At 49.5% G+C, this 22,059-nt stretch overlaps 2 protein-coding genes across 8 annotated transcripts in view; one reads left to right on the forward strand and one right to left on the reverse strand.

Moving 5' to 3' along the window:
• The window catches only part of LOC132085581 (zinc finger protein 239-like), a 204,979-nt gene that overhangs the window by 171,149 nt on the left and 11,771 nt on the right, over positions 1 to 22,059 (forward strand). Inside the window, exon 1 of one of the 5 annotated variants that reach the window (XM_059491044.1) lies at positions 20,552 to 20,698. The exons of 1 other annotated variant lie outside the window; for it this stretch is intronic. The gene's annotated coding sequence lies outside the window, so the exon portion shown is untranslated. 3 more of the 5 variants (XM_059491045.1, XM_059491047.1, XM_059491048.1) reach the window with 3 other exon arrangements.
• LOC132085583 (class I histocompatibility antigen, F10 alpha chain-like) lies at positions 10,636 to 18,660 on the reverse strand. 3 transcript variants are annotated; one of them, XM_059491051.1, is made up of 9 exons: positions 18,563 to 18,660; positions 16,565 to 16,828; positions 15,919 to 16,194; positions 15,335 to 15,607; positions 15,142 to 15,249; positions 15,008 to 15,043; positions 14,856 to 14,888; positions 14,343 to 14,402; positions 10,636 to 13,338 (listed from the first exon to the last, which is right to left on the reverse strand). In XM_059491051.1, exons 1-8 carry the CDS (start codon positions 18,636 to 18,638, stop codon positions 14,389 to 14,391), a joined length of 1,080 nt encoding a protein of 359 aa, XP_059347034.1. In that variant the 5' UTR covers positions 18,639 to 18,660; the 3' UTR covers positions 10,636 to 13,338; positions 14,343 to 14,388. The 3 variants fall into 3 exon arrangements, with proteins under 3 accessions (XP_059347034.1, XP_059347033.1, XP_059347032.1); XM_059491050.1 differs by lacking the exon at positions 10,636 to 13,338 and having other exon boundaries at positions 14,171 to 14,402; XM_059491049.1 differs by lacking the exons at positions 10,636 to 13,338; positions 14,343 to 14,402; positions 14,856 to 14,888 and having other exon boundaries at positions 14,939 to 15,249.

The raw sequence follows: 22,059 nt of genomic DNA on the forward strand, positions 1-22,059 counted from the left end.
TCGAGTGGTTCTATACTGTCATCGATGCACTATGGAAGTGGCAATTGGCACCTGTTGCTCTTCTCCCGTCAGGCATCCTACTGCAGATGGATTCTCAGACAACCCAGGCAAGGTGTTCAATTGCTGGATGCCCTCTGTCACTACAGCTGCTATCCCAAATGCCCACCTGAGTCCTTTTGGATCTTTGAAATACCCACTTCTAAGGTAGTCTATGCCCAAAATACATGGGGCCTCTGGGCCAGTCACAATAGGATGCTTCTTTCACTCATTTCCTGTTAGGCTCATCAGCTTCCACCAAAGTGAAATCCTGGGATCCCCCTGTCATACCCACAATAGAAACAGACTCTGTCCCCACATGTCTCGATGGGAATAATGTGCATTGCACACCCATATCAACCAAAGCTTTATACTGTTGTGTTTCTGATGTGCCAGGCCAACGAATCCACACAGACCAGAAAACATGATTTTCCCTAGCCTCTACCTGGCTAGAGGCAGGGCCCCTCTAAGCCTGGTTATCCTTCTTTCCCTGGGCATATATTTTGGATGTTCCTTCAAGGGGATCAGACATGTCATCATCATCATACCTGGCCGTTCGGCTATGGGCAACTGGAGCTGCTTTCCTTCTGGTGGCTTCCTTCAGTTCAGGCACCCGTCGTGCCAGAACAGCAGTAGGTTTCCTATCCCACCTTCTCATGTTTTCCCCACAATCACACAGGTAGAACCAAAGCTCAGCTCGTGGATTTACCTTCTCTCACCATCTGGGAAACGTCTGGCTTGGATACCAGAAGCTCTGATCTGTACTGCTGAAATTTGGAGAAGGAGAAGGTCTTCTTTAATCTCCTCTCTAAGCTTCTTATGATTCTCCTCTATCTTATCCTCTAAGTTCTGCAGACGTGTTTCTACCGCTGCGATTCTGGCATGTGTCGGGCCATGTACAGCATCTGCATATGCTCGGAGCTTCCTTGCCATGTCAAGCACAGTCTCATCCCTCTCATCCCTCTTCATTATAGCTAAGGCAGAAGCATATTTGTGTGGCCCAAGTCGTACCAGTTTTCGCCACATCACAGACATGCATGGTACCAAGTCTGGGTTCCTAGTTGTTATGTCATCTGAGAAGATAATCTCTGCCACTGCCATTTCTCTCAGGCATTGTATCCCTTGCTTTATGGTCTTCCACTGAATTTGTTGCATATAGAGATCATCTGCACACAGGCATCTTCGTGCAACACTGTCCAAGACCCGTGCCCAGAGGCTGTGTGGATTAGCCCCCCTCATCATTTCTTGGTCGATGACAGGATCCTGTGACAGGGATCCCAAATGCCTGGCTTCAGTGCCATCCAGAATTGTAGCCTTGCCTGCAGCATCCCACAGACGGACCAGCCAACTAATTATGGATTCATCAGGTCATTGGGTGTAATCCTTCGGTAAGCCACGAAGGTCCTTCAGGGAAAAGGACTCAATATTTGCATCTGATCTTGCACCTGCTGCTTTGACTCCTGATTTTATGTCAGGAGGCACTGAGGTTCCTTCTCCTTCATCATCATCATCATCATCCACTGGTCGATTGGTCTTGTCCGTGCATTTCTCACTTCTAGTGCTGGTAGCAACAGCCATTGGTTTAGCTGCTGGCTTAGGCTCACTCTTTGGTTTGGCTGCTGGCTTCGAGCCTGGGCTGTTGGCTGCAGCCTGAGTCACCGGGACAGTTGCTGATTTATCTCCCTGTCCCCCTGCCTCTGTCTGCTGCCCGACAGTGTGGAGAGTATTATTAATAATTGGTTAGCTGAGAAAGGCCACGCTGAAATAATGCCGCTGGTTAAGCTGAAGGACAAAAGCCAGCAGTCAGCAAGCTAAAAGGAAAGGTCAACAGTGACCTTGCTGCAATATGAGGAGAGGGAGTAGAGATTAGTCCTGAATATATCCTGAGAATATGTGAAAAGTATCAAAAGTAGAACCATAGGAATGCAGAAGTAGGCATAGGTGCTGATATGTAACTGACCAATCCTGAGCTCAACTTTTGCAATATGTATGAAGCTCATTATGAACTGTATTTAACCCGCCGTACTGATCAATAAAATTGGGCCTGTGATGATCAAATTGATGTCTGGGTCTCCTTCCGTCGACAAATGGTGGAGAATGCGGGCATAAGCCGAATCTCTGCCCTTTTTCTCGGATTAAAAGAAAAAGGGATTACGCCACGGTCGAGGAAGTTGGGTTTGGGTCCTTGCAGCCGGGACGGTGCTGGAATTTGAAGCACCCTTAAGATTCACAACGGTGACTTAAGCCAATACGTGTCCGCCGGAGCCTGGAGAGCTGCAACAGCGCGCGCTGATTAATAGGTATGGATAGGCAAGCAGCATATGATTTATTTACCGCCTATTTAGAGCGGCGTGGGATAAAAGGGATAGATTTAAAAAAGGAGTTACCAGGGTTATTAGCTTATGGCCATGCTAAGGGTATCTTTTCTAATCCTCATACAGTTCGTGAGCTAGCAGAGTGGAAGAAGTTTGGGGAAATATTGTGGGATACAGTGTTAGACGATGATAAGTCAGCAAAGAAATTCCTGAAGTTATGGCGGGTGGTGTATAACACGTTACTTCAGCAGGTCTCTGAGAGAAAGGCAGCAGAAAGGGCAACAGAAGCTCATAAGAGGAATATAGGGTATGGTCGTGAGGATGATCCCCTGGCACCTTCTGTAACTAAGATACTAATGCCTAAGGGTCCCCAGCAAAGTGGTGTGGAGGATTTTCCTATAGGCACAGTGGAACCGTCTGCACCTTTCCTGTCAGAGGCGGAGGGCGAGTCGGATGGTGGGGGTAAGAGCAAACCAGCTTTGCCTCCGCCACCAATTTCAGGCGGGTCGGACGGTGGGGGTGGGAGCAAGCCAGCTTCGCCTCCGCCACCAGCTTTGCCTCCGCCGCTTCCCCCCAGTGAGCCGGCTCCAGTTACAGCTTTGGCGGGGGGGGGGGGGGGCCCATTCCCCCGCCCGAGCCGGCTCCAGCGGGGGGGCTGATTGCCCCCCGCAGGCCGGCTCCGCTCGAGCCGGCTCCGGTTTCACTGTCAGCTCCAGTGGGGGGGCCCCTGATTCCCCCGCGTGAGCCAGCCTCTGCTTCACTGCCTTCCCCGTACGAAACCTCGGTGTCTGCACCGAAGCGCCAGCAGCATAGCACCCTTAAAGAGCCAGATCCCATCCCAGGGGCACACCGTGATCCATGGGGGGAGATGGCTAAACAGAGGAGGGAAGCTTGGGCTGCTTTGGTGAAAGAAGTAATGCAAATGGGGGATGGTGAAGCGGTGGAAATAGCCTCTAGTCTTGCATGTCCAGTTACATACACACCACAGTATGATTCACAGGGGAACCTTACGCATAATATAGCAGAATATACTCCCTTAGATTGGAAGCTGTTAACTCAGCTACGTTCTACGGTTAGTCAGTTTGGAGTAAAAAGTGAACCTGTTAGGCAAATGCTAGATTATCTTTTTAATACTCAGGTTTTATGTCCTAATGATTTTAGAGGAATAGTTCGGTTGATATTCACGCAGCATCAGCAGTTATTGTTTAATGCACATGACCCATTACATGGAGTAACAGTAAAGGAGCTGATGGGCTTAGAGGCATTTTTACGTACAGAGGCACAGATGATATCGGGAGAAGATAAACTTAGAGAGTCTATGTGGTTAGTGCGTGCGGCAATAGACATGGTTAAAGAGCCAGGAGGGTTACCGGCTTATATGGGTATTAAACAGGGTAGAGATGAATCATTTGGAAATTTTATTGATAGAACAGCTACTGCTATAGATCGGGCTGGTGTTGCAGGGCACTATTGAAGTAGTGTGCCTTGCAAAATAGCAATCCAGCAACCCAAAGAGTGTTAGCTACTTTAGGGGCAAATTGGGCTATTGAGGAAGCATTAGAGCGAATGGCATTAATGCCAACAGCTTCACAGGCATTTATAGCAGAAGCCTTAAAGGAATTAGGATTAGGGTTGCAAAAGCATAAGCTTTGCAAAAGCTACTCAAAATCAGGTGTTAGCTGCTCTTGCTCCTCTCCGAAGAGGCTCACTGGCAGTCACGTAAGGAGGCTCGAGACCATTCATCAAGTGTTACTGATGCGGCAATGAGGGACAGACACAAGTTGCTGCCGTGACATCAGAGACACCAGCTGCTGCCGTGACATCGTTGCTACCTCCTGTCTGCAACCCGCAACAACAGGGAGCCTCGGCTTGGACTTATCAGCAGCAGTAGACGTCACACTAATGACGAATCGGCCTGAGAGGATACCCACTGGAGTAAAGGGCCCTCTTATATTAAATGGACAAACATGTGGAGCATTATTGCTGGGACGTTCTTCTACAACTATGTTGGGATTATTTGTTTTGCTTGGTGTTATCAATGCAGACTTTACAGGGGAAATACAAATCATGGTTTACACCCTTTATCCTCCAATTAAAATTACAAAGGGACAACGCATTGCACAATTGGTACCACTGTCACAAATGACATCAGGAATACAATCATTTACTGGACAAACACGGGATGAAAAAGGTTTTGGCTCTACTGGTGTTACACTTTTAACTGTGGATTTACAAAATAGACCAAAGCAAAAGGTTGAAATTACTTATGGGCATCAAAGCATAACTCTTTATGGATTATTGGATACAGGACAATTGGACATTAAAACTCTACATGATGCACAGAAGTTGCTGGGAGACTTACAGTGGCTGAGGCCTATTGTGGGAATATCAAATCATTTATTAGAAGCTCTACGGCCTTTGTTAAAAGGCGTGGACCCTACTACTCCTGTACACCTGACAAAGGAGCATCATCTTGCTTTGCAGCAAATTAGTAACTGTGTACAGCAAGCGTATGTGTCTCGTCGACAACTCGACCACCCCATTGACCTTACTATCTGGAATAGCCCTTGCCACTTGCTTGGTGCTCTCTCTCAGTTGCAAAAGAAAACGGGGGAGATACAGGTGTTGGAATGGTTGTCACCACCACTGCAGCATAAGAAAACACTATCTTCAAAAATTGAACAATTGGCTGCATTAATCAAAAAGGGGCGTCTCAGAATTCTTGAAGTGGATGGTAGAGAACCCGTTACTATTAGATTGCCTATGGAAAAGGAAACCTTGGACTGGTACTCGATTAATTCAAAGAATTTACAAGAAGCATTATTGATGTCACCTGCTAAAGTAGAGACTAGTAAATTAGTGCCTAGAGTTTTGCAATGGATGACAGAATGGAACTGGATCACTCGACCTTTGAGAGAAGAAAACCCCATAGAAGGAGCTATTACAGCTTTTACGGATGCAGGAAAGAAATCAAGGCGTGCTGCTGTTACCTGGCAAGAAAAGGGACAATGGAAGCATCAACTCCTCACAGCAGACCCTGCAGATAGTTTACAAACTTTGGAATTGCTAGCAGGAGTATGGGCGGTGTCCAACTTACAGGAGCCTTTAAATGTGGTCACAGACTCTATGTATGTTGCAGGAGTAGTCAAACAAATAGAGGAAGCAGCAATTAAGGAAGTGAATAATAAACGATTGTATGAGTTACTGATACAGTTAAGGAAGGCTTTACGAGAAAGAAATGCAGCATATTCTGTGATTCATATTAGGAGTCATAAGTGGTCTGAAGGTTTAGAAGAAGGGAATGAACGTGCAGATAAATTGGTTACTCTACCCATTGATAATTCTTGTCCTATTGACAAGCACACATTGGCCAGAGAAGCACATAGTAGATATCATCAAAATGCAAGAGGATTAGCAAAACACTTTGAGCTGAGTTTATCAGAAGCCAAGGCCATTGTCAGAGCATGTCCAACATGTAGTTATCATAATGGTGGGATAGGTCTAGGCATCGGGGTTAATCCTCGAGGTTTAGAAATAAATGAGAAATGGCAAATGGATGTTACACACATAGCCAGATTTGGTAAAGTCAAGCATATGCACGTCACCATAGATACATATAGTCATTACATATGGGCTACGGCTCAAGCAGGAGAGAAAGCTACACATGTTATCAGACACCTGTTAAGTTGTTTCGCTGTTATGGGAGTTCCAAAGAGTATCAAAACCGATAATGGTCCAGCTTATGTAAGTGCTAGGGTTCGGAAATTTTTGAATCAGTGGTCTGTTAAGCATGTGACAGGTATTCCACACTCTCCTACTGGACAGGCAATAGTGGAAAGAGCAAACGGTACCCTTAAGCAGTATATTGAAAAACATCAAGATTTGGCAGATCCACAAGCATGTTTGGCTAAGGTTTTGTATCTGATTAACCATTTATGCATTTTTGGGGAAGATGATACCCCCCCTGCAATGAAACATCATCCGAGGTCAGGTCAGGAAAATACTAAGGAAACAGAGGTCTGGGTTAAGTATAAGAACCCAAGTACAGGATTATGGGAAAAACCTGCAAAAGTATTATATTAGGGTCGGGGGTATCTTTGTGTTTCCTCACCTACAGGACCTTTGTGGGTGCCTGCTAAGTGGACTAAACCTGTTTTTGATGCAGCCTCTGGTGGATCGCCTCACGGAGGAGGACAGGGAGCGACTGGGGAAGAAACTGCTTCTAGTCCTACAGCCACTACTGTTACAATTGAAGGGGTACTCGGAAGCAGTGGACAGAGCACTGACACGTCACTATCGGACAGCCCAGGAGCTGATTGGTTTTATTGACTCATTATCAACTTTTCGTTTAACGAATCCAGCGAAACTACATTGTCTTGACTGTCACAATCCACATTGTGCTGCTTGGATAGCTCTACGTTGTGGGGGTTGTGAAAGAACTTTTTGGATAGAACAATCATTATTGTGGGATTTGTGGTGTCATACTTGTGAACACGAGCACACGTGGGGTAAAAGTTGGCAAGATGAATTAAGGAGACAAACAGGGCAAAATGCATATATAGCTTTAAATCTTTATGAGTCTCCTGAACAGAAAATTCTTGCTTATTATCGATGGGAAGTACAATGTATTGTAAATAGAATTAAGGTTCAAAGTAAATCACATATAGTTTCTATAAGGTGTAGGAAATTAGTGCCTTTAACACAGCATTCAATTGTAGGACCCTTCAAAGGGGATCCTGATAGAGCATTAGATTGCTGCATTGACAAGTTGCAAAAATTGAGTTTGCAAGTGGCAGGACCAGTGAAATCAGGAGCAGCAAGATTAAAGACAGATAAGAAAAAGAAGGCAAAAGGGAATGGTCTCATTTGAATAAGGGTATCAGTGATTGCTAATTAATTTTCTATGATTAGAACAATTTTACAGTTGTGGGACCCTTGGGAAGATATAGTTGTTGAGGAGGATAACGAACAAGAACTACGATTACGAAATAAGATACGCCTTGTGTTAAAGAGAGACCTTGAGCTGTTAGCCTCATATAGTAAAAAAGCTGAAGAGGCTTTGCGATCACCACCATTGAATTGGTTGCTTTGGGTTGAAGAACCAGACTTTTATACTGATCCTTACTTATATTCACTTCCTTGTTATGTTTGCAAAAGGGATAATGATAAATGCTATGCATGGGTAGCTTTGCATTGTGCAGATTGTAATCAGGTTTATTGGTATTCACAGAGGTCAGTAGATTATTTATGGTGTAACCCTTGTTCTGGAAGGTGGATTCGAAATTATTTCTGGGTTAGAGCTCTTGAACAAAGTACTGGCCTGCCAGGACGGACAGGATTACAGCTCTTTGAGAGTGCAGAACAAGTGATTATAGCATATCTGAGGTGGAAGTTGCAGGAAAACCTTAGAGTATTTGAAATTAATAAAGCCTCACGCATCATAGCAGCTCGCTGTAAAGCTGATTTGCCTTCAAACTTACCTCATGCTATACCTGTGAGCAAGGATGCTGATTTAGAATTAGATCAGTATATTCAAAAATTGACTCAGCCTTACAATAGACAATCTAACAAACCAGGGAAAAGACAGCGAAGAAAGGAAAAACAAAGCAAGCAGAAGGAAGAGAGGGAGAAGCAAAGCAAGCAGAAAGAAAAATGAGGTTTGTTCTTGTTATACTGCTCAATGCTGTAGCAAGTGAAGCAGTAGGAATAACACACTTTCGTCAACCAAGGGAAAATTTATGGGTGACACTTGCTAATCAAACTAACCAATCATCACTTTGTCTTAGTCTTGGAGGAGTCACTAACCCATTTCGAACATGCCTGGTGGGACTTCCGCTGTGGTCTCCTGGAGAATTTTGCAGTTGGATAAACAATCAAACCTTATGTATGTCTAACATGTCAAACATCACATTGCCAGTACAACAAGGGTATACTGCAGGTCAGAGTGATGGCTATCGTCAATGCTTACTAATCCAATCACTTAACACCTCTTTGCATTCTCCTCCTGAGGAATTAGATCTTTTTGGAAGTACAAATGCCAGCGTATCTAAAACTACAGTTGGCGGATGGTTTAGCTTCAGACTTTCGGGTGCTCAGAATTTAAACCAACCGAAAGAAACATCGGCCACCCTAGATTCATCCCTGAATGTGAGTGAATTCTCTCCACAGCATTACAGTCAATGTAACAGCACAAATATCACAGCACCAATGAAATTACCCACAGGAATATTTTTGATTTGTGGAGACAGGGCATGGAATGGTATACCAGCTAAACCACAGGGTGGACCCTGTTTTTTGGGAAAATTGTCACTGTTTCACCCTAATGTGTCCTTGCTAATGCAGCTGAGTCAAAATTCAAACAGGAAAAAACGTAGCATACATGACTTAGACTGCAGCAAGATAGGAGATCCACGGTTTTGGGGCACATTCAAAGAGGTGGTGGTTTCAACTATCTTGCCAGGAGGATCTGCCAATAAAGCCATGAATTTAGCAAAACAATTAGGATGCTGGGCAAGGGATGAGCTGAACAAGACATCACAAATTCTAGACATGTTAACTGCAGATGTGCAAAGTGTTAACCATGCTGTTTTGCAGAATAGAGCTGCTGTAGATTTTTTGCTCTTAGCACAAGGGCATGGATGTGAAGAGTTTGAGGGAATGTGTTGCATGAATCTGTCTGATCATTCGGTGTCCATTCACACTAAGATAAAAGAATTACAACAGGGATTTCACAAACTTAAGGAAGAAGACGGTTTAGGAATTGACGAATGGCTTAAAGGCTTAGGACTTGGACCGTGGCTGAGGAACATTGTGATCTATGCTATAGGCCTGCTGGGTGTAATCTTACTGTTTTTGCTTATTTTGCCTTGTATCTTTAACTGTATTCAAAACATGGTCAGCCGTACAATAGCAAAAACATGGCAAACTAATCTCCTTGCGCAAGAAGAAAACGGGGGAAATGTGGAGAGTATTATTAATAATTGGTTAGCTGAGAAAGGCCACGCTGAAATAATGCCGCTGGTTAAGCTGAAGGACAAAAGCCAGCAGTCAGCAAGCTAAAAGGAAAGGTCAGCAGTGACCTTGCTGCAACATGAGGAAAGGGAGTAGAGATTAGTCCTGAATATATCCTGAGAATATGTGAAAAGTATCAAAAGTAGAACCATAGGAATGCAGAAGTAGGCGTAGGTGCTGATATGTAACTGACCAATCCTGAGCTCAACTTTTGCAATATGTATGAAGCTCATTATGAACTGTATTTAACCCGCCGTACTGATCAATAAAATTGGGCCTGTGATGATCAAATTGATGTCTGGGTCTCCTTACGTCGACACGACAGTATCTAGCAGTGTGCAATAAGCATATGCCAGGGCCCAGCTCACTGCAATGACCTTCCTCTCCTTAGGCTCATCCTGGTACTTCTCTTTCAGATATTTCTCCACCTCAGCTGGGTTCTGAATTTGTTCATGGGGAAAATCCCAGACTATAGGGTCAGAGAATTCCTTCAGGATTTGGCCCATATCCTCCCATTTCCCACACCACTTAGGATTTTCCACACTGGGGTCTACTCCTGAGTCAGGGGTCTCATCAGCCCATCTAGAAATCTCAGCCCTCATTCTAGAGAAGCAGCAGGCTGTATAGAGGAAGGTTACCAGATTGAATACCAGGAAGATGGTTTCTTTAACATTGAGGGGAAACTGAACATCCTTCACTAGTGATGCAACAGATTCATAGGAGAAGAAGGAAAGCAGAGGCTGAAAAACCTCATTCCCTCCTGCTCCTCCTCTAACAAACTGGATGCATAACCATAGCCATGAACCATTCATACCTGGAGCAGACCCCAGCAGGTTTATAAACTTCTTGCAAATCATTGCCACCAAGCCCATCAGGATAGCTATTCTTGTCACTGCCCCTCTGATGTAAAAACTACGTATTAGGGACAATACTAAAGCTATTTCTGGATAAGAAAATAAACCTAGGGACCAGAGAGGTATTAAAATCTCATAAAACCCTAGGGACCAGAAATGCATGCAAATCTTCACCCCAATAGACATTATGAATTCAAAAAGCATGGCTATTAGCTGATTTAAATGAACACAGAGGAATAGCAACCAAAATGCAGTCAAAACAGGGTTTTTCCACTCTCTCGAGCCCCCAGGATGGGTGCCAATATTATGTCCTGGTTTAGGGCAAATTTGGTAGAGAATCTCCAAAGGGGACCCCTCCAGAAAGCAAAACCCACATGGCCCCTCCCCCCAACCTTCAGGTTCAGGAAGAATTCCTTGGAGAGAAGTGGAAGGAACCTGTTTATTTGACAGACACAGCACCCCCCAGCACACAAAATGAACAATACCCGATGACACCACTCTGAAAAAGGTGACAAAATCAGAAAGTCTCTTTTGGGGATTGTTGCTCTGTTCTCAGTCCCTCCAGCTCTGGGGCAGCTGCTGCAGCCACAAGGTGCAAACCCTCGGTGTTCCCAGGTCCCAGTCCGGAGCAGGTTCGAGATGGTCACAGAAACAGGAGAGGAAAAACAGTCCAGGAAGGAATTTGGACTGTTTAGCTAGAACTAGCTAATAAGCAGAGGCCAAAGCAGAGCAGAAGTGAGAGCAGAAAAGAGAGCCAGCAAAACAGCAAGCTGAAAGCAAGAAGCGAAAAACAGCCCTATGTACTGCCTGTCTCTGTGTCCCTGATAAGAGAAACCCAAACAAAACTTCCACTCTTCAGAGCCAGTCTTAAAGGTACAGAACATATGAATGGGGATACAAGCATCATAACGTCACCCCAGGACATTCCACCCCTTATCCCCATATCATCAACATACTACAACACATCATACATTATTCCTACAAAATTTCCATCTGTTCCCCCAAAATTTACAAGCAATACCCATCGTGACTTCATCACATCCCCACACTGGACCACTGAATCCAGGCCCTATATTACAGAGCTGTAGGATTCCCCTTTTTCACTTTAGTCACTTAAAGCTCCATCTATCACTATCATCACAACATCACCCCAGAACACGGATGCAGGACTTGGAATTAGCTACGGCCTTGTACTTTTGCAATCTCTAGTCAGCTAAAACCTCAACATTTCCCCCATTTTCTTTTGGAACAAGCCAAGTTCTATGGGCTAACTGCATCACTCTCTTTGCAATACAAGAATAGGCAATTCCAACAACTATTACATTACAAGCAGTATTCTCAACTAGAAAGGTTTCTCTCTTACAAGGGATCTAAGCCAGGGAAACAAACCGAAAAGACTATCACTATTTATAGAATAGGCCATACGACAGATACAAAAAGGATTCTATGCTGCTACAAGGCTCAAATAAAACTCAGGTGTGCTAATACAACCTACAAAAATAAGCTAAAGGAGTAACATGTGCGCAGGTTTCATCTGCGTCGATTGTCTGGTAAGTTTGCTTTTCATTCTCAAACAGCAGATATACTTCAAACAGGAATGGCTCTACTCACAAATGCCTCTGATTGTCTCTTCTAACTAGGGTTTCTCTGATGTTCATGACAACACCCTGCACACAAGTCATAAAATAAACGTCTAGCATAAATCTATCTAATGTCACTTAAACCTAATGACACTTAAACTTAAAACACTTAAACTTAAAATATTTAAACTTAACAGAACTTAACATCACTTAAACTTATCTTTACTTAAACTTAACAGAAATTAAACTCAACAGATTTTCAAATCAACAGAACTTACATGTAAAATCACTTAAATTTAACAGAACTTAACCTTAACAGAACTCAACCGACTTTAAATTCTACATAACATAAACCTAATGTAATTTAAATGTAACAGAATCTAACTTCACCTAAACTTAATAACACTTGAACTTAACAGAAATGAAACTTAAAAATACTACTTAACTTTAACAGTATTTAACACTTAATGACACTTAATAGACAATTTAACTTAAACTATTTAGCAACGGATAGAACTTACTATAGAAATAGAAAAGAATATAGAATTTACTATAACTTACTTACAGGCCTAACTCTAAAATACTAAGCTAAAACAACTTTCTTTGCGTGTTTGCTTCAGCATTTTTACACTTGAATGCACCTAAACATAAGGAGTTTGTTCAAGGTATACCTGTGGAAAAATTCTTTTGAATTCAGTGCTTGCTTTTTACATCTACCACATCTAAGCAAGGCGCAAAGAATACAAAAAGCACACTTATTATATCTTACTTATACAATTGCTTTAACGCATCTTTAACATTTTTAAATTTTTCAAAATACAATTTCAGAGTTTGATGTCCCACCTACTGAGTTATCTGGGCTTCTGATGTTTAAAGTCTATGTTAATACAGGTGATTTTAAGGCAGCATAATGGATGCTAAACCAAATCGGCCAAAATTTGGCCCAACACATTCACCACGCTGATTTCGCTTTCACAGTTTCTGCCAGGAAGAACAAAAGGTCTTTTGAACTTAGGTGAGGAGCGTCTTGATAGTAATGCTCCTTTGCGTTGCTTATTTATCATCACTGGTCTCTTAACTGCTTCGTGCGCTGGAAGGCTGGGCTCATGCAGACTCTCCAGTTGTCTCTGTTGCCGAGCGCCGGCCGGCGGCACCGAGTTTTGTGCACTGGAGACACTGTCCATGGCAGCACCGGCTGAGCCGCGCAGCTATGCTTGCAGTCTGTTAAGGTACAGTCTATTTAGGTTGCCAAGTCGAAATTAAGGCCCCCGCCGGCCGCGGGGCGAAGGGAGAAGCGCTCGCGCTGGAAAAGCGCTCTGGTCCCACGCCGCTTGTGTCGGAGCGGGGCGACCCTCCCGCGCTGGGCTTCTTGTTTTGGGAGACGCGTAGGCTGAATCACTGCGTGCGCCGGACCCAGCACAGCATCCACTGCGGCGCGGGTCGCTCTCCGTGTGGCGGGGCTCCGATTCCCCTGCCGCTGCCGCCTGTGCCCGCCGTCGCTTGGAGCCGCTGCTGCCACCTCAGGCGAGCTGCCTGCCGCGGCTGCTCCCCATGGCAGGTGCAAGACTTGGAATTAGCTACGGCCTTGTACTTTTCCAATCTCTAGTCAGCTAAAATCCCAACAGCCAGTGCGGGGGACGGGACAGGTATAAGTCCAATGGTGTCAGGAACCCACGCCTTAAAAAAGGAACCCACTAGGCTGCGGCAAAATATCCAAATATGGATAACATTGTAACCAGACCAGTGAAGAGATTTTTTCTTTTATTTCCAGCACATCAGTCTCAAAATACAAAATGGAGACATGACAGCTCACTGATCCACACCAAAAAATGTCTCCTCCAACAGGGCTCATACAGCAATACATAAAATCATCTCAGACTAGAATTCAGCCAATCAGACACAGAAAACACATATTGACAAGCATTCTATCCAATCTTATAAAACATACGTAATCGTAGCTAAAACAAAGACTAGTTCATAAGAGACAAAGAACAGAGTTCTATTCATGCTAACCTTCTAAAGATATACATTAAATAACCTTGTTGCCATCCTAAAACCAATTCCCAGAGACCTACTGTAGTTTGTCACGTCTACTGCTTAGGAAACTTTTCTGCTTGCATGGGAAACTTTTCTGCTGTATTTGCAATGCTAACAAAACTTCAGTCTGAGGCCTATATACTTCTTTTAACCATTTCTTAAAAATCCTCTAACCATATGGATTCCAACAGCCAGGTGTGGCTGACAAGCCCCCATCCTGCCCCTGGTGTTCCCATCCTGCTCCTGGTGTTCCCATCCTGCTCCTGGTGTCCCCATCCCTGCTCCAGTGACCCCATTCCCATTCCTGGCTCCCACAGATGAACTGCCAGACACTGGAGGAGGGAACCCAGATTTATTGCCCAAAGCAGGATAGTTTCACACCAGAAGCAAAGCATTGAGAATATTTGTGGTTCTTGCCTTTAAAACATTGGAAAATGGGAAATGGATCTGTTAGCAAGAGCTGTGGGGTGGGTGGGAGCAGTGGGATGAGCTCTGGTGGCAGCTCTCACCTTTCCAGGGAAGAGGGAAGGGGCCAGATCCAACTCTATGGATTGCTCAGGCGGCGATTCCTGCCAGGATGAGAGAGAGTCATAGTGTCACCCTGTCCCTGTCCCCATTCCACAGGTTGGCCTGGCTGGAGCCCATGGAGAGCAGGACCTGCTCCAGAATCCCACGTGACCCCACCCCAAGCCTGCTGCAATCTTGCTCCATCCATCCCACCCCATTCCACCCCATCCATCCTGCCCCAATCCTTTTCTGGAACCCCAGCCTGATCCTGTTCCATTCCATCCCACCTGATTCTTGTCTGGAATATGGCCCTGATTCCACTCCATCCCTTCCACACCAATCCTGCTTCATCCATCCCTCATGATCCCACTCCAGAATGCAGCCCCAATCCCACTCTACAATTCCACCTGATCCCACTCTAGACCTCTGCCCTGATGCAGAATCCCTTCCCGATGCCAGTCTGTCCATCTTGCCTCAATCTCCTTCTGGAATCCCACCCTGATCCCATGCTGTACCTGCAGTGGAGCCGTTCATTCCCATGTCTTTTCCTGCGGAAAGAGAAGATCCATGAGATTCCAGCACAGATCACATAGTGGGATTAACCCCAGGATCCAGCCTGGGATCCGGACAGAGGGGATCCAGAGCTGGATCCACCACTGGAACTCACCAGCTGCCGGGTTGTATCCATTCCTGTCCCTCCTCCCTGTGGAAACAAAGTGGGATCAGCGTTGGTGGCACAGGATTCCCAGAACGGTGCCGGGTGGATCCGTGTCCCCTCCCGACCCCCATCCCGTGTGTTACCGGATTGGAGCTTCCAGACACCGAATCCAATGAGGACGATGAGGACGAGGATGGCAGCGATGACGGACACAGCGACCACCACGGTGAGATTCCCGCCAGATGTCGGCTCTGGGAAACGCGGGATAGTGAGGAGGGTGAGGGGAATCCCCATTTGGGAATTCCAAATTCCCAATCCCCACATTCCCAGCCTCACCCCAAGCGAAGATCCCAGGCTCTGGCATTCCGGGATGCTCCACCCTGCACCGGTACTGCTCCCGCTCCTCCGGCAGCGCCTCGATCCTGGCCCAGGTGTGGAAGGTGCCATCGCTGTTGGGAACAATCCCGCCCCACTGCGTCTCCTGATCCAAGGTTTCACCCCCCTTCATCCAGCTGACTGCGATGGTGTTGGGGTAGAATCCGTACGCGTGGCAGGACAGGATCAGCGTCCTGTGTTCCTCTCTTCCGGACACGTGGACATCAGGGGGCTCTGGAATGGGATAATGGTGATAGACATCCATGGAATTCCCACTGGAATGGGTCTAGGGTGAGATCTGACCATGGAATTCCCACTGGAATGGGATGGAGGGGAGATCTGACCATGGAATTCCCCCTGGAAGGGATGGAGGGGAGATCTGACCATGGAATTCCATGGGAATGGGATGGGAGTGAAATCTGGCGATAAAATTCCATGGGAATGGGATGGAGATGAGATCTACCAATGGAATTCCCGTAGAAATTGACATGTTCTCAAGTCCTCCATTCCCAAATTCCAAATCCCCACAGGAATTCTCCTCCCACCTTTGCGCTCCAGCTCCTTCTGCCCATATCTGATGTATTTCTGGAGCCATTCTGGGCAGATGTGCTTCAGGTAATTCATCCAATACTCAGCCACGGTCCCATCCTGTTCCCAGAATCTCCTGGTGATCTCAGCACCGCTGTCAGCCGCCACTAATTTCCCAGATTCCAGGTCAAAGGAGATGAAATCCCGCCCATCGTAGCCATCCAGGTGGGATCCACGGACGCTCCCATCGGACAGGAGCTCACAGCCAGAAACTCGCAATCTCGTGTGGAGACCTGAAGGAATTGTACCCACAGAGACCCATGGAATTGTGTCCCAGCCCCACAGAGACCCATTTCAGCCCCATGGAGCACCAGAGTCTGAGGGAGACCCACAGAGCCTCATCCCAGCCCCTTGGAGTCCCATGGATCCACATCCCAACCCCATGGACCCCAACTCAACCCCACAGATCTTATCCCAACACACAGATCACAAGATATCCCATACCAGCCTAATGAATTCCCATTTCACCTCCTTGGAGCCCTGTGAATCCACCTCCGCTACCTATAGATCCTACCCCAGCCCCAGGGATCCCCATCCCAGCCCCATGGATCCCCATCCCAGGCCTACAGTTCCCATTCCAGCCCCACAGATCCCCCCACTCACCCCCGCTCTGGTTGTACCGCTCCCGCAGTGTCTCCAGGTCCTTGACAAATGTGTGCTGGTGTCCCACAAGCTTCTGGGTCTCCCTATCCCAATATTCTGGATCGACTCCATCCTTTATCCACTGCGTCAGTGGCTCCACCCGGCCCCGCTCGTTGTCATAGCGCACGAAGGGGATCCCATCCACAAACCCAATGGCCATGAACTGGGGGGCCCCCAGGCTGGGCTCTGACACTGCCACTTTCAGGTAATGCAGTGAGTGGAGAACTGGGGGGACACGGAGATTTGGGGGGGTTGAGGGGACCATGGAACAATGAAAGGAGAACTGGGAGAGCTGGGAAAGGGTCTGGGGATCCTGGGGCCAAGGAAAGGGTGTGCAGGGTGGGAGAGGTGGGATGGACAGGAAAGGGCCTGCAGGGAGTCCTGGTGTCCAGGAATGGGGGCTCGGGGGGTTCCAGGGTTATGGAAGGGGAGGGAGGGGGGGGCAGGGACTGGGAAAGTGGGATGGGGGTCCCAGGGGATCCCTGTGCCCAGGAAAGGGGGTCCAGGGGTCCCCAGTGCTGAGGAAAGGGAACACAAGGTGCGGAGACCTGGGAATGGGAGGCTCAGGAGTCCTTGATGCAGAGGAAAAGAGGAGCTGGGGGCTAAAAAAAGCAGGAATGGGTGTCCAGGGTGCCTCAGAGACAAAAAAAAGAGGGGTCTGGGGAAGGTGGGATGGATAGGGAAGGGGGTGCAGGGGGATTGGATAAGGGGGGTACAGGGGGGTCCCAGTGCCCAGAACTCAAAATTCAGGTGGTCCTGGGGCACAGAATCACCCCAGGTACCCTCCCAGACATCCTGAGAAGCCCCCGCAGGACGCGCAGGGGGTGGAGAACTGGGGGGACGCAGAGATTGGGGGGTCTGGGGGCGTCCAAAGGTCGGGAAGCAGAACCAGGAGAGCCGGGAAGGGTCCAAGGTTCAAGGAAGGGACTGGGAGAGGCGGGATGGGGGATCCAGGGGGCCACTGTGCCCACCAAAGGGGGTCCAGGGATCCCCGGTGTTGAGGGCAGTGGGGTCTGGGAGCTGGGAAAGGCAGGAATGGGGGTTCAAGGGGTCCCTGGGTCACAGGAAGGGGGGTCTGGGGCTGGGAGAAGCGGGCGGATCCCGGGGACGCAGTTTGGGAGACGGAAAAGTCTCCCAAGGGGAGATTCCAGGGGAATTCCAGCGAATTCATCTGGATCCCACTGGATCCTCGCTGAGACCCCCTGGGACCCCGGAGGACCCTCTGGGACCCCTGGAACCCCTTCCAGGAAGCGCCGGTAATGGAGAACTGGGGGGACGCAGAAATTTGGGAGATCTGGGGATCCAAAAGCCGAGGAAAAGGGGGGGACTGGGGTCTGGGAAGGGCGGGATGGCCGGGAATGGGGTGCAGGGGGTCCCAGAGCAACTGATGGGGTTGCGGGAGGATCCCAGTCCCGGATTAGGAGGGGCAGGAGGGTTCCAGGGACCAAAAATGGGGGTTCAGGGAGGCTTCCCGTGCCGGAGAATGCGGGTTCAGGGGGAGTTTCCTTCCCGGAACTCGGGATTCAAGGGGCTCCCAGTGCCCGGAAATTGCGCTTACTGGGGCGCCGGTGACCAGAAATGGGGGTTCAGGGGGTCCTGGTGCTGGGGAAGGGGAGTGAGGGGGATCACAGGAACCAAAATGGGGGTTATGCTGGGTGCCCCTGCCCGGGAATGGGGGTTCAGGGGGTTCCCGTGCCCGGAAATTGCGATTCCGAGGGTGCCGGTGACCAGATATGGGGGTTATGAAGGGTCCTGGGACCAAATAAGAGGGTACAGGGGTGTCCCAGTGCTGGGGAAGGGGATTGAGAAGGGGTCACAAAATAGGGGTTCAGAGGCGTTCCCCTGCCCGACAATGGAGGTTTAGGGGGTTCCCGGTGCTCGGAAATGGAAGTTCCGTAAGGTCCCGGTGCCCGGGAACTGCTTTTCAGGGGGGTCCCGGTTTCGGGGGGTCCCACTCACCTTTGGTCGCGCCCCCCGGGTTCCCCAGGAGCCCCAGAAGCCCCCAGAGCACCCCCAGCCCCAGCGCTGGAGCCATCGCAGCCGTCCCCGATCGCGGCTGTGGCAGAGCTGGAGAGACGCGAAAGCGAAAGTGCCCGAGGAGCGCGGGGGGAGGGGAAAAGGGGGAGGGGAAAAGGGCGAATTCCAGGGAATTCACCTGGATCCCCTCCTGGCCCCCTCTGGATCCCTCGGGATCCGTCTGGGACCCTCCAGGGCCGCGCCCTGCGGGACCCCCGGGCCGGGCTGTGCTGAACTCCCGGCCCGGCGCTCAAACTCTGCCCGGACCCCGCTGGGCTCGGCCCAAAGCCGGGCAAGCACCGCGAGCAGCGGGGCCAATTTTTCCTGCGGGTGCGGGTCCCACCCCCGGCGGAGCAGGGCTGGGCGCTGGGACCCGACCCCTGATTCCCAATCTCCTTCTCTCTCCCTCTGCTGCTGATTCCCAATCTCCTTCTCTCTCTCCCTCTCCTGGTCTCTCCCTTTCCTTTGGGGGATCACAAATCCCAGAGCGGCCGCAGAGCCCCGTGCCCAGGCTGGGTTTCCCAGCAAAGGGAGGCTGGGGCTGAGGTGCCCCGGGCTGGCCGGGAATGGGAACCCGGGGGTCCCCGGGGTGACGGAAACGGGGGATCCAGGGCCGGGAGAGGAGGATACCCGGGAAAGGGGGTGCAGGGAGGTGTTGGTGCAGGATAAGGGGGTGCAGGGGGGTGTTGGTGCAGGATAAGGGGGTGCAGGGGGGTCCCAGTGCCCGGGAATAGGGGGGGAGGGAGGAGGATGTGGGAAACGGCAGCAGCTGCTGGGGGGGGACTGGGATGGACTGGTACAGACTGGGAAAAGAACTCACTGGGAGCAGAATTGGGACACCAGGGATCATACTGGCTTATGCTGGCGCCACACTGAGGGCAACTGGGAGCAACTGGGAACATGCAGGAGACAATTGAGATATACTGGGAGGGACTGGGACTGGTTTGGATCATCTTGGGACTGACTGGAATCTTACTGGGAGTGATCAGATCTGTAGTAGGTGTAAAGAGGAGAAACTGGAATAATGCAGGGACCAACTGGGATCATACTGGGAGCAGCTGGCCCATGCTGGGGTCATACTGGGATTATACTGGGACTGATGGGGTCACACTTGGAGTGACTGGCATAGTACTGGGAGTGCCTGGGAGTAACTGGGATCATACTGGAGGTGACTGGACTTATACTAGGAGCAACTGGGACCACAGCAGGGGCAATGGTGTAAGGTGTGACTGGGTTCATACTGGAAGTGACTGGGGCCACACTGGGCTCTTACTGAGAGGGACTGAGAGTGAAAGGAACCATACAGGGCATGACTGGGAGCCTCTGGGACCCTACTGCGAGTTGGAACATACTGGGAGTGACCGGGACCCCACAGGTGAGGTGGCGGCGGAGCTCGGAGGCGGCCGCAGCGCAGGTGGGAGCCGCGCTGGGTTGTGCGGGGGCTCGGGGCTGGCTGCGGGCCTCGGGGGCGGCAGGGGGCTCAGGCGGGTTCGTTGTGCCGTGTCCGGCCCGTGTTGCCGCTGGCCTTAGGGCGCTGCGGGAGCGGCTGCCCGCGGTCTCCTTGCGGCCGCTGCCTCGGCAGGAGCCGCTGCCGGAGCAGCGCTGGCTCGGCCCGGTTCCTGTGGCTGGGACAGAGGTGGCTGCCCCGCGCTCGGAGGCTGCGCTGGGGCTGCCTCCGAGCTCCGCCGCCGCCTCACCGGGCACCAGCAGCTGCCGCCGCTCCCGAGCCCGCACGGACGCTCCGGTAATGGCGGCTCCGCCAATCCAGGGCCGCCCTCAGGGCGGCACCGGAGGCCGTGCTTGGCCCCGGTCTCACCAATCAACGCGTGAGCTCAGGGAGTGACTGATTGGCAGAATCAGCCAATCGTAGCGAGGGGCGGGCTCTGCACACGGCTCGGGCTCTGCACACGGCACGGCCCCGCCTCCCTTTCCCCGCACTCCGGCATTTCCCGGCAGCCGCGGCTGAGGAGCGGCCCTGGCGCTGGGCCCGGCCCGGGCAGGAGGCCAAGGAGCCGCTGCTGCTGCCCCGAACCGCCGGGAGCTCGGCGTGACCGGGACCTGAGGGCGCTGGGAGCTGGGGTGAGTGCGGGACGGAGCCGGGACCGGCCTGCAGCCCCGGCAGGAGCCCAGGCCGGAGCAGGGGATGCTGCAGAGAGGCCAAAACCTCTCTGTCACTTCCCTCCTGTCCCTGGGCAGGGAACAGAGCGCGTAAGGAAAGGCTCGGGGGTCTGGGTAAGCGTGGGGACAGTTCAGTCACTGGTGACGGGCACAACGCACTTGTCAGGAGAATTAATCCACAAACCTCAGAGGCTTATGTCCGAAAAGGAGACATAAGAGTCTTTTTACTTTATTCGAATAAAGGGGAGAGGCCATGGGGCATTGCCCTGGGGTCTCTCCAAGTTTTGGAGGACGCAGCCTCCCTTTTTATCCCAGTTTCCCGTCCGCATTTCCCTTCTCTCTTTCCCTATTGTCTGAGGTACTTGAGAGGTTCAGATTTCCCGATACTTAAGATTTCCCTCCCTTTTAATTATTAATTCTTATAGAAGTTAGGGCTTTCCCTCATTCCAGCAACTCCTCCTTTTTCTGCTTACAGCTAATCTGATCCCATCCCATCCCATGGTGAAATGTTGTGTTCCTCGTTTCAGTGGGTTGGTCAGCAGGAAGGTCAGGAGCTGGAGCTGTCTGCTTGGTTATTATTGCAAGGACAGCCTGTAATCTAATGATGCCATTGAAATGAGAAATGGGTTCTGTGGCTCCTGATATGAATTGGTTTGGGTTCCCAGGGGCTGGTCCATGGTGTTGTAGGATTTGTTCTGCTGGCCGTTCATCTTTTCCCCATTTTTGGGCGCTCCCTTCAGCCAAGACTGCATCAGTTGACCACTTTTCTCTAATTGAATCATCAAATACTTTGATTCCGAACTGATTTCCCTGAACTTGTGCTAGCAAGAACATCTCAATGCTCTAATGTACCCTACATAACATAGACAGTGACGGCACATATTGGAGTGGGCAGAGGGATGATTCCCCCCCACTTATTTTAATGAAGTTTTCGCAACCTTCTGCTTTCGCAGTTTCCCTTTGCAGTTTAACCCGTTTCTGTTGCAGGGTCAGATATCCTCCCCCTGGGCTCTGCCTTTAGTTGTACAAATTCCATCAGTGCAAGCAGGCAGAGCTTGCTTGAAGGGCAGCCCCGGGCAAGAGACCCAGGTGCATTGTCCACACTTTGCCCCAGCAGTGTTCATTTGCATTTCTAAAGCTCCTCTCCAGGATGCCTGGAATGAAGCTTCTCTTCCAGGGAAGCCATCTGGTGAGTCACATGTGCCCCTCCCTCCCCCCCCCCAACCCAGGTTTTGAGGTATTTTTAATTTGGGCGGGGGGATTTGAAGAGTGTTCTATTAACTGTTTATGAGTTAAAGGGTCACCATTAAAGCTCTTCTAGT

This window comes from Ammospiza nelsoni, chromosome 31, assembly GCF_027579445.1.
Source record: "Ammospiza nelsoni isolate bAmmNel1 chromosome 31, bAmmNel1.pri, whole genome shotgun sequence".
NCBI lineage: Eukaryota > Metazoa > Chordata > Aves > Passeriformes > Passerellidae > Ammospiza > Ammospiza nelsoni.